This window comes from Ostrinia furnacalis, unplaced genomic scaffold, assembly GCF_004193835.3.
Source record: "Ostrinia furnacalis isolate ACB-3 unplaced genomic scaffold, ASM419383v2 OfSCF1409, whole genome shotgun sequence".
In the NCBI taxonomy this organism is placed as follows: Eukaryota; Metazoa; Arthropoda; class Insecta; order Lepidoptera; family Crambidae; genus Ostrinia; species Ostrinia furnacalis.
Window position 1 is genome coordinate 865,102 of NW_021131648.1, and position 13,354 is coordinate 878,455.

A 13,354-nucleotide genomic window follows, 5' to 3' on the forward strand; every position below is an offset into this window, starting at 1 on the left:
GTAATATTTATAGTAGAGTATTAGTAAGAATTGTATTAAGTAAGCGGTCAACTATCAGAATAGTAACGGTGCGGTGCCACACAATGCTCGCTATTATTAAAAAGGTCACGGGTTCAATAACAGCAACCATTAGGTAGGCGAGGCATGATATCTATTGCGTAATCATCCTTTTATAGAGCCACTGCAGTCTGACCGAGGAAAATGACACCATTTTGTCATTGTTTACCATTTCATAGTAATGGCATGTTTCGTAGGGTAGTGAGGAATGTGTAGGTAAGTTCAGTAAACTTAGTAGCCAGGTAGGTACCTAAGTAGCCTGGGAAAACCAGGATACCCAATACGTTAAGTTATTGATTATGTATCGCGTTAGTCTCACTGCGTTAATGTAGTGGTCTTCTTAGTAACACATCTTAATGTTATTATAACCGTACAAGAAAATCAATTAAGAAGACTGAATAAAGAATGAGCATTTTTGGAACTCTGTTACTGCGATTGGGAAACCAGTCTATCACTTCCGGTTTGGAAAGAAACCATAAAAAGGAAGTTACCTTACAACTGGACATTATGTCTCAAAATTGTGTGTACAGAAATCTAAATTTACGTGATTGTATTTTCCAACTTTGTTTCAATGTATTTGTTCTGTTGTCATGCTAGAAAATAATATTTATCTTTTGCCTCGATAAGAAACCGGTTATGACCAGGGTACGGAAACTTCCATACTACGATCAAACTTGCTTCCAAACAGCGACTTCAGTCGATAAATTCCAATACTTTTTTTTTTCTTTATGGCTCTCGCGGATTGCGTTTAGCCACGACAGGGTTCTTGATTTTTGCGTTCAGTTTTGCCATAAGTTTTGCGGACATTGCGTTTAGACAGGGTGGGATTGGGTTAAAGTTAAAAGGTAGGGAAACGAATCAATTACGGATGGAAACGGAACAAAGGATGGTTTTCATAGGATCAATTTAGGTGTGATATAATTACAAAATAATAAAAATAAAATAATATTTACATAAGTACAATATACATTACTATTTACAATTTTATATTATTATGGGTAATAAATTCGGCTAGGATATTATAAACATCAATGTTATTGGTATATAATAGGCAAGTGATGGATGTAGGAAAAGGAATTTTAATGGCTAAAAGAGAACTAATAAAAGAGGAACGATCATATAGGCAACAGTAAAAAAATATGTGATTTAAGTCTCCGACGCCAGAACCACAAATGCACGAATCATTATCAAGTACATGAATTTTAGCCAAGTGTGCTGGAGTGCACACGTGACCAAGTCGCATTCTAGTTAAAATGGTAGTAACTGTTTTGGAAAGATTCATTTTAACAAACCATGGTTTACAAAGGATGGATGGTTGAATGAGCTTGTAATGTTTCCCCTTAGATTGGCTAGTGAACTCCCAATTCTCATCCCAGGCAGATTTGAGATAAGCTTTGGGAAGGGCTAAACTTTTTTTAAAATGAAATTAATTTGTTTTAATTTAAAACTGAACGGTGACATTTTTTGTTATAATTTACTTAATAGAGTAGTAGAAATTACTATTTAACATATGGCAACTTTGTTTTTCCTCCAAAATGGCCGGTGTTGTTTTTGTTAGGTTGAATGCATTCTTGTTTTCTTAGCCATCGTTTATGAGTTCTGTGGCCCTATTAAAGTATTGAAGAGTCGAGTCAAATTCAAGTTCATTCCTTCGTACCTGCTGCTGTTCTGGTTCATCGGAGTTTTGTTCGTTCCTTCGTGAATCGCGAAGAAACTTTCTGTTATGTTAACAAGTGATCTGAGTTTTCTCAAAGTGCAAATGCTTTTTTAGTGTTGTTGAAAACTTTGCGAAAAGACGCTTTTGGTGTATAATATTATGTGTGTTCATAAATAAAGTAAAATTATTAAATTGAAAAGTTTTTGTTTATTTGCATTTCCATGTGCAATGTAGAATTTTTCCAAATCCATTGTTTTGAAAATAATACAATACGTACACCATAAAGATAAATACTTTCAAAATAATGGATTTGAAAAAATTCTACATTGTACATCAAAAAAACAATAATTCTTTGAAGGTTATGAGGGCCTATGTGTGCGTGAACTGTGTGTATGTATGCGTGGACTTTATGTATGTATGTGTGCGTGTACTATGTGTGTATGTGAGCGTTACGTACGTAGGTTAAGTACAGCGAATTTAACACCAGGCTGTCAATTAGTAGGCTCAAAAATTTGACAGAGAGGGTTCTCTATTTCCTATGTATTACTTTTCTCTATGGTTATGACCCTCAAGCCCTCAAGTTACCGTCGGCCGACTCATCGGTCCCCTCTCTAACTATGGCTATCTCTTTTACACCTTTTATGGTAATCGTATACCTCTGTCCTACTCTTTCCATTTATTGTTTAGTTTGGAACTGTCATTCGTAGGGGGCGTTCGTGGCGCTGCAATTACGGTCGTGTGTTGGAATACAACTTGCTAAAGTTTCTCGTGTAAGAAAAACTGGTTTCAGTTTTGATTAAACAAATCCGGTGTTAAATAATTACAGAAAGTTACCATTGCAGTGGTTGTGACGTAATAAATCGGTCGATCAATTAAAAATGTGGGTGTGGTGAACGCCGAAACTTGGTTGTCAAAATCCGTAATCTTGTAATCTGATTTCTTTGGAACTTGCATTAATCCCTTGCGTTTTCAAAGTTACCAAGTGTAAGAATAAGTAATAATTCCCATAAAGACTGAAAATTCGTGATCCAAAACGCCAAAAGTTTCCACCAAGTGTCAAAATCAAGATCGATTTCTGAGTGCGGTGTTTCGTTTTGCAGAAGTCGTCTACTACAAAGACGACTACCATGACGACACCGGCCAAGCTGTTTGGGCGGGAGCTCTCCTCCTATGACGAGGTGGATGTGGACGAACTCCTGTCGAAACTCACGCAAGAGGAACTCACAATGTTGGCCAAAGAAGTAGACCCAGACGTAAGTTGACTCTCTTTCTTTGCATGTCTTAGGAATTCTCATAACCTAAGCTTGAAGCACCTTAGTATTGGAAAAGTTTCTCAAATTGACAGACAAAATACTCAACAATCAATCAAATAGGTAATCAAGAAGTTATATGATTGAGGTTATGAGATTTACAATCTTGTAATGTAGGGAAACTTGAAGACATGATAAAACTATTAAACTAGAATTTTCCTCATCAATATTCTTAGAATTCCTGGTATTTTTTCTAAAGTTTATAAGAATATCAAGCAAAGTTTTTTGTTTTCCTGTTTATATTTCTAAAACTCAAAAGAATCTCATGCAAATATTGATTTAAATGCATTTACACATACAAACTTTTTTCATCTCTGAAAATAGCACAAGATATCATCAAATAAGACTAGTTGCTTCAAATAAACAAGTCAATCAAATAGCACAGTCATGAGACTCAAATTATCACGCAAGATTCATACATTACGTTGTAGTCATCTGTTAAATTGCCAGCCAGCAATGAATAGGCTGAAGGTCACAAGCATGTGTTGTATTGTCGGCTTGAGCAATGCTACAATGGCGAGACCTTGCTGGTGCGGTAAAATAATTATTTTACGTGCACTCAGAAGTATGGCTCATAAGAATAATAAAGCCATTTATTGTAAACATTGAAATATTCATTATGCCTTTGGAGCATTTCGTAGCCAAATTTCATAGGGCTATAAAGTGGGAAAAGAATTTTTTTTTTTTTTTTTTTATCCACAACGAGGAAGCTCTTGGCCTGTATCTCACCTGATGGTAAGTGATGATCAGGCCGAAGGTGGAAGCGAGCTTCACCCGGAATCCTCAACCACGGAGGAACTGGCTATCTTACCTCTAACTGCCGGAACACAACAATGCTGTTAACATTGTTGTTATGGCGACAGACTTAGGTAAGATGGTGGTAGCTAGCCAGGCGGACTTAGAACAAGCCCTACCACCAACCAAACCGAACAGAAAAATCTGCCCCCACTGGGAATCGAACCCGGGACCTCTGCGTCTGAAGCAGGTGGTCTTACCACTAGACCACAGAGGCGGTTAAAATTCCCATTTCAAAGCTAGCTTATTTTCTAAAGTGAATGAAATAACACTTGCTTGGATGTCTTGCTTCACTATGCCCTTCTGTTTTGATTCTGTCAGCACTGTTATATCAGTGCCTCAGGCTGTGAACCAGCAAATATAATCTTTTTATCTATCATGTAGGACCTACACTGTTTTCATTTAATGCCATAAAGTTAGCTACTTACTCCATTAAATTTAACCTTTTGCTTGTTGTAGATAAACTCTTATTTAGCCTAGTATTTTAATATATCAACAAAACTGTTTACATAACCATTAATTGTGTAATGTGTACTATACAAAGTGCTGTTACTAAACTTAATGCCCCTGTCCAAATTTCACTGTGTCCAATTACAACAATATTTTGACCCAAATAATATTATGTAAGTAAAGCAACAACTGTGAGCTATTAACCAAATTATGAAATAGGTATTTGCACATAATTAATTGCAAACATAATGTCACTTAACTTTCCTAAGTAGTTTTTAGTACATATTTCACTTTAATGCACCAATAACCGCACACAACTGTACTGAATACCCTTAATTTACATAAGTTGTACGTAAAACTTGTGCTAAGTAAGAGGTCAGCATTTGCATTTGGTTAGATGATGAGAAATTTATAAACCCATTTATAGCCTTTAGTTGTTTACATAATGTGTAAATATTAAAGTTGTCTTCATCAAGCTGTCATATTAATTATTCTAAAAAAATATGCTTACTTGAAACCAAAGGTAATATAGTGTTAATGCTCATCAAATAGTTTGACTGTCTATTATTTAATGTCTGTCTTAATCATTGCAAATTATTTTTGTGTAAACAATACAACTATTCATTTATTTCCAATGTTAAAGAAAATGTATTTATTAATACAAATGAGCACATATAATTATTATATTACTGTCCTTAGTGACTCAGACAGTTAAAAATAATAACTGCAACATATTTTTCCTTATTACAGATTTCAAAATTGTTTTTATGTTGTTTAGCATTATTGAAGTTGATATAGTCCTTGATATTATCAGCTTTGGTGCAAGTTTATCGTTATTAATAAAGTAGATAGTTAATGTTTGCTACTGATAAAACTGTTCAATTTACTTCATTTATCAAATTATCAGAAATATCTTTCTTTTAATGTCAATTGATTTATTCATGAGGAATGTAAAATTGCAAATGAATTTGCAAACTGATGATGATGCAGATGCAGTTGTTTTGTTTGGAATGAATAAATGACAACAAAATAGGCAATACATACCTAATAAATCAATTATGTTTACAAAAAGTGTCTTAATGCTGGTTATTATCTTGTTACTGTCATTATGATAGAATAATAAAATATTTAATGTTGTTATTCAGACAGAATCACTTAAAATGACATCACCAATCAAATGCAGTACGAAATTTTTCTTATCTTTTTCTCATTTGCCATGTGAAGTGGTTTTTAATCATCAACTTAAATCAGAATACTGTTCTTATAAGAATATGATTACCAAAATTTTCTTCTTATGCTTTTCAGGACAATTTTCTCCCACCGAACCAGAGGAACAACTATCAGTGTGAAAAGGACCCCACGGGTCCATTAAACCGTAAGAAGTTAATAGAACACATCAACAAACAGGCCCTAGAGACACCAGACCGGCCCGAGGTCAAACCTTACGTACCTGGTGTCATTCGGGGGAAGAAGGTGAGTGAATTGATGTATTTGTATTGTTGTGTGAGTTAATTACTTGTCTAGACAAATGATTAATAAGATTATTATTGAAGATATTGAATTATTGATAAACGATGATACTATTTTACTTTGATATTTGTTGAGTTTGTTGAAAATCAAATAAATGAATAAAATATGTAGGTACCTAGTAAAAAGTTTTACCACATCACAGAGACTGTAGAAACAGTCTTAATTATTAAACACTGGAATCTTGATGATCAACATCGATAGAATTACAATGACTATGGACAATAATAATGGGGTTAGATAATGTCTCAGGGGCATTACGCGAATTTCACGCCATTCGCACGATTTTATGTGATGAAATAAACCTCCCTTACCCGTATAGGGAGTGATGGCCGAATCCTCCATCCGATTTCTCCATTAAGTGAAACATGCGAAGTCGAACGCACAGCGTTGAATAGAGCCATGCGATTGTTTCGTGTGTGTCACTACGTCACTCAAGTATTGTCAATGAATAGGTTTTTGGGACCCTGTTTCTATGCGCACTGTGAGACCTCATAGTAATGTTTGTGAATACAGGTGTAAATGCCTTGATAATAATGATAAAATAAATAATTGTTATGCATTGCAGTGGATACCGCCACCCGTCCCGGAAAAAATGCGCGACGCGGAGGAGCAGATTTCGATCGACCTCGGCGACGAGTACGAGCAAGCGCTCAACACCGCCTCGCAGGAGGAGATCATCGACCTGGCTGGTTCGTAGACTACTTTTGTTCCTTTCAAATCAAATCAAAAATATTTTATTCAATTTAGACCACTAAAGCAGGGTTTCCCAATTTTTTTTTGCCAAGGAACCCTAATTGATTATACTTTTCCTAGCGGAACCCCCGTACTACTCCGCCCGCACGCCCTGCCCCTCCCTTGTGCGTAAACAAGTCGGTGCGAGCGAACAACGTCGGTTACGAAACGTGGGATAATATTTTTTACGGAACCCTTGCGGCCTTTCCACGGAACCCCAGGGTTCCGCGGACCACCATTCGGGAAACGCTGCACTAAAGGCACTTATGAACGTCAAAATACAGCCAAAAAAGGTAGCCCTTAAGGGGCACTTTACATGTCTCCTTATCTTTTGGGCCCTACCAGCGCTTCGAGACAAACATATGGCAAGTGCTGAGAAGAAAAGCCAGTACAAACTTTTATTTAGCCCACATAACTACTGCTAGCTACCCCGCTGCTGATAAGTATGCAATGTTAAGTATTCTCAATCTAGATACTATTATGCAATGCTGCATCTAGCGTGGATCCAGCATTATTTGTTTAGGTTAGATATAAAACGATTTTTATTGGTCAAGCAATTTTCAAATTCAAATTCAAAATATTTATTGCTTACTAAGTGACAATAATTTGTAATGGTGTAAATTACATAATATACAGGAGCTTTTATCCTACTTCATGGCGGGAAAGAGAAGTGTGATTTTCTTTCTACATTTTTTTATAGCAATAATGGTGATATCTGCAGGGCTAAGATGCGCGCCGTGATAAACTGCTATCGCGGCGTTATATCGATTTTGACGTCACTATATCGTTTTATCTACCGGCGCTAACATGGCACCCCGAAAATTATCATGTCATCTGTCAAAATGTGATAGTGATAGATTTGTTTTTTTTTTTTTGTGATAAACCTGGCAAGCCCTAACATGAAGCGCTAACTATATCATATTTTGACATCACGATAGGATAGGATGTGGTGTTTTTATCGTCCTCGATCCTTGCCCACGATAGCAAGACGATAGGAGATTAACTTTTTTGCAAGCTACTTTAACTCTATTTATTTATCATTTATAATGGTAAATTACATTTTACGACTAATTTGAGGCTAGTAAAATTCAAAGAAAGGAATCTAGCACCTTTGTGATACTTTTACTTCTAGGTGGAGATTGAGTTCTAGTTCAAGAGTTTATCAGTGTGAGGCGAATCTTGCGACAGTTTATAATCGCTAGCTGCAAAATCTTAGTGCTCCCACAGTCCCACCTACATATTAATTATTACATTACCTACCTTGTAAAATAACCATTACTTACCTACTTAGGTAGGCAGTCAACAGTACATCAGACAATACATATTAAGTTGCAAATGTCGTGAGATACCCCACAGTGTTTAGCTTGATTTAAGTAAATCTCAATAAACTTTCTGACTGCTTCATGTAAGTTGAATAATTACTGTAAACCTCGCATTATGGGGTATAGATGACCCACGCTGAACTGTCCCACCAAACTCAATGACAGGGGGGCGCTACCATCGTTCAACTATATGGTTTCAAACATGGCAAAAATCAGAACCAGCGATCCGGTATTGACGGTGGCGCCCCACTGTCAATGTCATGCATAGGACAGTTCAGTATTTGAGTTCGGTTATTCTGTTAATTTTGAAGACTTCATTCTTTAATACTGTCGGTATGATTAGGAATTCTTCATTGTTTTTCATTAACTTGGTTATCTCTTCGTTTGATATTTTCCGTACTTTAGAAATATTAAAAATAAGACTGGAAACATAAAAATACAATTTTAAAAACACAAACAAATACAATCAAGCAGTCATGTAATGTCAACAAAATCACAGATTAGAGAGTGAACAAAATTGACATAACTTTTTTTTAATGACGTTCTCACTGCTTCAAGATATGTGTTTTTAGCCGAATTAGTAGCAGAAATGAACGAGATTGAACGAATGAGCTAAAATATTTCAAGGTTGGCCAACATAATAACGCAATTTTTTCTTAATATGGCAACAATTCGGTTATCACGCGATAGCGGTCGATAGACTTTTCTATCGATGGTTCCATGTTAGGGAAAATGATAAAATTATCTACGTGATCGAAAATTGTCTTATCATATCATGTCATTGTCGATGCGCGCATCTTAGGCCTATAGGTCTAGACTTTTATCAACTTCCTTACCAACCAATTAGGTTGATTTTGCTTTCAAAAATACAGAAAAAACCACTTACCGACGCACTTTCACAAGTCAACTGTCTAACAGAGGCCGTCAAAGTTTTTGTCTTTTCTATAACCAGATCACTGTCCCTCTTTAAAGAAAAACTTGAGAGTTCCGCATTCCCTCCCACAACTTGACAAAAAGAGTGCCAGTATTTCCATCAAAACGATCAAAGTGGATGGTTGTTATTGTTGTTTTTGCCCCAGATCTTTTTCTGTGACAATCGTATAGCTACGGAGTAATTCGCTGACATCAAAGAAATACATTGACACTGTAAAATGCATACACAATGGCTCTTATTTATAGGTCACGGTTTCAAAGCTAAAGTAATGTAGAAGAATACCTGTCTGTGTCAGTAGTTCGGAAAATCTGTGTCGGTACAAAGAAAACATTCGATTTTGGTTAAATATCTTAATCGTTTAGCTACGTTGTGCTACGACGAAAGATAGCGGTTTTGGATTCAAATTCCGCAAAGGAATATAGTATGAAGAACATGAACATTTGTAACCATTTCATTGTCTTCGAAATAAAATAACAAATACCCCAAACCTAGTGCCATAAAAAAAGCGTTGTTTAGTGTTCAACATGTGAATTAGTATGATTATGAATGCCCTACAATAGTTATTGTTTTGGGGTATTTATGAATCTCTGGCAGGTGGCCAAAATGCTCTTGTTGGTTATTGTGACTGTAAACATTTGTTTTGTTTTGCTGAAGTAAAACGTTGCACAAAAAGAAAACTATGACGACACACAAGTAAAAGGGACAAAGCGTTGTATGACACACGTCAAAAAGGGACAAAAGAACCCTTCGTTAAGACATTTACAGATGGGGAGATGCGTCAGTCTTTACTTTGTTTGGAACCCTTCTTCTGATCTGAACATTAATGTCAGTCACATATTGTACCTACCTAGTATAGCGCAGTTACGCGAAATTGATCGAGACAGTGTAAACATGCATTTCAGTTCGTTTCGCCGTGTGTCGCCCATACTTCGGTGTGCGTATTCGCGCTTTTGTTCGCTCCATTTCCTGCGTAGTGTATATGCCAATACAAACAGATGGTATCACGTTTATTTCTATGTAGACAATCAGTAGGTACAAAAACACAGTTAATCAGCCAGTGATTTTCCTCAATAATATTTCATTCACAGTGGCTCTTATCTATTGCAGCAATCAATAAATTGAAGTACATTTATGAAGTTTTTTTTTAGATAAGTGATTTAGAATTATTATTTGGTTGAACTGAATTAAATTGCTTATATCCGTTCCGTCCAATGAAATTAAATACAAAATTCGTTATTATGTATCATTCAGAAGAAATATCTTCCTGGATTAAAAAAGTATTTATCGTTGTTAGTTGCAAACAATTTTACTTTTATTTTATTGTTGGCTGCTTAATCAATAAAAGTTTTACTTTCTTTAATTAAACAATTACTTGGTTGTTATTTGTGGATCATGCAATACAAATACATATTATCTTAAAGAATACTAGAATAGTAACAACTTCAAAACTACAGGGTATTCCCATCTGTCCCCGACAGACTTCCGAATAGGGATAGGCAGGAATTTTCGTGTCATCTTCCCCCGATTGTGATTTGGGACAAACTTTGATATCATCGTTATTATTTTACTTGTTTCTAATGCGACCGTGGAACAGAATTTCTACAGGGTGTGAATTTTAAGGTAAACGTTACAAGAACGCGTTAAAACAATTTTTTATCGTTTTCCAGCCATCCTGGGCTTCCACTCGATGATGAACCAGGACCAGTACCACGCGTCGCTGCTCAACAAGGGCCAGCCCGTCGGCCTCGGCTGGGACGGCATCACCAAGGCCACCAAACAAAAGGTAACTTGTCTTTTAAACTTACTTTAAAAGACAATGCCGGAAATTGGCGTCTTTTTTTTTTTCGCGCGGCCATCGACCACACTTTGTTTTTTGATTACAAAATAGTGTAATAAACCAAACTTACTAGGACATGTATACCTCTAAACTCAGTCTGAACTGAGTTACGAGCATTAGAAGTTTGATGATTTTCATACTAGATTTGCTTTTTGCGCGCAAGTTTTGTAAGAAATTGCAACAAAATAGTGACATTGTATGTGAAAACAAACAATACCATCCATTAAAGGCTCCAGACATCAGTATGCAGCAGATCAGCGCAATAAAAAAATAGCGCAATATTTTGTTGCAATTTCTTACAAAACTTGCGCGCAAAAAGCAAATCTAGTATGAAAATCATCAAACTTCTAATGCTCGTAACTCAGTTCAGACTGAGTTTAGAGGTATACATGTCCTAGTAAGTTTGGTTTATTACACTATTTTGTAATCAAAAAACAAAGTGTGGTCGATGGCCNGGTCGATGGCCGCGCGAAAAAAAAAAAGACGCCACCTTCCATACAAAATCTGGCATTGCCATTTACATTATACTTATTTGACCATATAACTAAACAGTCAATGATAATCAGTGACAGTGGGCAAAGCATAGCTCATAGAAAGGAATGACTTTTTGGACAGGAAAGTTCTTGAGCCGTGCCAGGTTTTCTACTCGGTTTAGTGTACAGATGTTCTGGCAAAGATTTCGGGAAGCACCTAGATGCTCGGTTAGACAATTATTTGTGGAAATGAAGAGGCATTTGTCCAGCAGTGGACGTCTTTCAGTTCACTGATGGAAAGGGTGGGATCGGTCGTTGTGGAACCCTAAGGTTACCATCCACAACGACAGGTCTTGCGCTTCCCGTAAAAAAAAAACAAAGCAATAAGATGAATGAATAAATGATTTTGACTTTGTACATTTGAAAGCCTGTGAACCTTTGAAAAAGAGGCTGACAATAGTGGCTGAGTTTCTTGCGCTGCTTCTTCTCAGCACTGGCCCAATTATTGTCCTGAAGCAGTGGTAGGGTTAATACTGGGACGTGTAAAAGTGCTTTTTTAAGCCTATTACAGAAATAAATTAGTTTTATGAGTTTTTTTTATGATTTCTTTCACACCTATGATATTACCAAAATTATGGTTAAAGACACTTTATTTCTCATAAGAATACAATTGATTCACTTACTGAGAAACTAATATTTTAATACATTTTTTATAAGCGACACGAGCTTCGCTAAAAACAAAGAAATAATATCACTAAACTAATATTTCATAAAAGACGGTAGTCTTAAAAAACCCAACCAAACAGTCACAGCGCGGACCATTCCCTGCGAGTGCGTGTAGAAACTTGAACACGAATGCACGAAGCATTGAAAATGGATGCGGCATTGATGGCATTGTCACGGCAGAGAGAGACATGATTAAATTATTACATTTTTTAATATTTTATCAGTTTCTAAAATTTTGTTCTTGTTTTTTTTTGTTGATTAAATTATTAGTTAATTTTTAATGAATGGTGAATTTAGTTTTAGTGCATGCAAATTAACCGAATAAAAAGAAAACTTACTGAAATGTGATTATTATCTGCCTTTCTAGGTTTTCCCAATGGACCCCCCCAACGACACGGACCCGGACGACACGGTGAAGAGGGTGCAGGAGAATGACCAGAAGTTAACTGATCTCAATTGGAATAATATTAAGGTGAGAAACATTTATTCACTGTATTTCACTGCACGTAATGTAATAAGTCTCATTTTCGAGCACCAAGCACAGTGAAAAAGATTCACCAATGGAGATTTACCTTAGGCTGAGTTGCACCACCTAACTTTGACCGTAACTATAACGATGACCGGTGTTTTTTTGTATGGAATTTGACAGATTTTTGACGTTTGTCAAAGTTAAGGTGGGATGGTGCAACCCACTGGTGGGGTGGTGTTTTTGACGTAGGACTCAAAATGATTTACAGAAATAACTGACATTTTGTAGATGTGCTGGCGATAGTCGATGCCACAGTATTTAACTTGACGTTTTCTGCTCAACCAAAGATTCTGTGATAGTGTTAATGATTTCGTAACTCGCAATTCGTGCACAAAGTCTGGCACTCGCAGGATAAAATAAAATGAGCTGCATATTTCCGTTTTGCATTTGCATTCGTTCTCGCGACGTGACTGACGTTACATGTCACGACACGTTGACGTTGCGTCGAAAGCTGCGACGCTCTTGTAATTGAATGACGGCGCGTCGCCGCATCGTGCCAAGACAACACGTTAAATACCACGTCCGTTTGTTCGCAAATTACGCGGCATTTGATTGGCTAATAGTCCAGTCATTATAGTAAGTTCACCTCGGAATTCGAGANTTCGGTGTCATATTTATTTATTGTGTATTTATTATTTAGTTGTTATTGTTAGCAAATAGCATTCTAATTTTGTTTGCTATTATACTGAACATATTTTTTTTTATAATTTACATGTAGGTATTGTCCATTTATCAATTGAATCCACGATAGCCGAACGGTGAAGGGATCGGACTCGCCGCTCGACTATTGTGGTGAGCCCACTCGTGTTCGTGACACAAGCATATTTAGCTTAGTATAAGAACAATAACCGGTGTTTTTGTATGGAGTTTGGACGGATTTTTGACATTTGTCAAAGTTAAAGTAAGATGGTGCAACTCAGCCTTAGAAGCGTCATGGTCATGTCGCTGGTCTGACGCAGAATGGGCACTTCGCAAAATTTGCACTTTTCTGTATTAATATTA

General features: G+C 36.4%; 1 protein-coding gene across 9 annotated transcripts in view; it reads left to right on the plus strand.

Annotated features, from left to right (window-relative positions):
* The window catches only part of tmod (tropomodulin), a 111,358-nt gene that overhangs the window by 84,514 nt on the left and 13,490 nt on the right, over window positions 1-13,354 (plus strand). For 6 of the 9 annotated variants that reach the window (XM_028304214.1, XM_028304212.1, XM_028304220.1 and 3 more), the window contains exons 2-6: window positions 2,815-2,967; window positions 5,575-5,742; window positions 6,365-6,488; window positions 10,455-10,570; window positions 12,191-12,295. In XM_028304214.1, the coding sequence (XP_028160015.1) occupies window positions 2,815-2,967; window positions 5,575-5,742; window positions 6,365-6,488; window positions 10,455-10,570; window positions 12,191-12,295 (666 nt within the window). Of the gene's footprint in view, window positions 1-2,381; window positions 2,699-2,814; window positions 2,968-5,574; window positions 5,743-6,364; window positions 6,489-10,454; window positions 10,571-12,190; window positions 12,296-13,354 lie in introns of those variants that run through there. The other 3 variants (XM_028304215.1, XM_028304217.1, XM_028304218.1) reach the window with 3 other exon arrangements.